The sequence below is a fragment of the Rhagoletis pomonella genome, unplaced genomic scaffold, assembly GCF_013731165.1.
Source record: "Rhagoletis pomonella isolate Grant_MI unplaced genomic scaffold, Rhpom_1.0 Rhpom_scaffold_00001, whole genome shotgun sequence".
Taxonomy (NCBI): domain Eukaryota; kingdom Metazoa; phylum Arthropoda; class Insecta; order Diptera; family Tephritidae; genus Rhagoletis; species Rhagoletis pomonella.
Window position 1 is genome coordinate 97968599 of NW_023458555.1, and position 1062 is coordinate 97969660.

Here is a 1062-nt window from a genome sequence, read left to right on the forward strand (position 1 = left end):
AATCCTATAATTAGCGTAGCTGATTTGTGCTGGTTCACAATAAAAAGCCGGTCTGTCGGTCATATGAAAACGATTATACGATTATACGAGAACTGATTTCGTACGATACGCTTGCAAGCGTTTATCGTCTATCGTGTGAAAATTTATGATAGGGGGGTTAGTGAAAAACTTAAAAATTTCAGGTTTCCTCAGTTCTTTTGGCACTTAAGAATAATTTAAGAACTTAATTCTCTTTGTTCTTTTTCTTTTCGCGGTAAAGTTTTTTAAAATATTTAGCCTTTTCAAAATGGATGGCTTTTCTAAGCATCTCTTCCGGCGTCGATCCCTTGAATGGTAACTTGGCAACGGCTCCTGAAAATTTAAAAAAAAAAATTTCATTTAAACTAAAAAGAAATCATAATTTATTATAATAAAATTTTGCATTTTACCTGTCAACACGGTATAAAAGTTTGGAAATTTTTTTAGCCCAATTTTTCCATGTGAACCATCAAGGTTTAAGGCTACAATGACGTCCGTTTTTAAGACGAGTGAAATATTTTTCATGTTATTACATAAAATTGATGCTATTACAGATTCCTGTAAATAGGTACAATAAATATTAGAAATTTCGTTCACACATAAATAAATAACTAGCGTACATATACATCCTTGTTGGCAGAAGAAATTTTTGCCTCCAGCTCCTCCATTTCCGTTATATCGCATACAGGGAAGTATTTTGCCACAGGTACATTTTGCGTCTCTTGGCGAACCAATTGCTGTGTAACCACTTTCTGGCTTGCAATCGCATCCATAATCGCGGTGTTTTGCCTTTCGACAGTCAAAAGGAGCTGATCCAGCTTCCCATCAATTGTTTCAAGTTGCTTCTCAAACAAATTGCAGTGGCTGCAACACACAACTTCCAAAACGCCTTCGGTGGGTTCTATAAGTAATATATTTAAAAACGCTATAACTACAATCGGCTAACCAATGATAACTATGTACATACATATATATTGCCACCTAAACTGCAAAAAGCCATAACTAACAAACGTTCTTTTAGATAAAACGATGTGGGGACTTGTA

General features: G+C 34.8%; 1 protein-coding gene across 1 annotated transcript; it reads right to left on the bottom strand.

Annotated features, from left to right (window-relative positions):
- Positions 1 to 6: 6 nt before the first annotated feature.
- LOC118742545 lies at positions 7 to 1062 on the bottom strand. Its single transcript, XM_036475118.1, has 4 exons — positions 986 to 1062; positions 639 to 919; positions 429 to 576; positions 7 to 351 (listed from the first exon to the last, which is right to left on the bottom strand). The coding sequence occupies exons 2-4, from the start codon at positions 789 to 791 to the stop codon at positions 224 to 226; spliced, it is 429 nt and encodes a 142-aa protein (XP_036331011.1). The 5' UTR covers positions 792 to 919; positions 986 to 1062; the 3' UTR covers positions 7 to 223.

Excerpts from the sequence above, each read along its gene's own strand:
- LOC118742545 (XM_036475118.1), bottom strand. The coding sequence starts at position 791 with ATGGATGCGATTGCAAGCCAGAAAGTGGTTACACAGCAATTGGTTCGC. Across the intron at positions 577-638 it reads CTGCCAACAAGGATGTATAT|GAATCTGTAATAGCATCAAT; the intron begins GTACGCTAGTTA and ends ACCTATTTACAG. Across the intron at positions 352-428 it reads CTTTTATACCGTGTTGACAG|GAGCCGTTGCCAAGTTACCA; the intron begins GTAAAATGCAAA and ends TTAAATTTTCAG.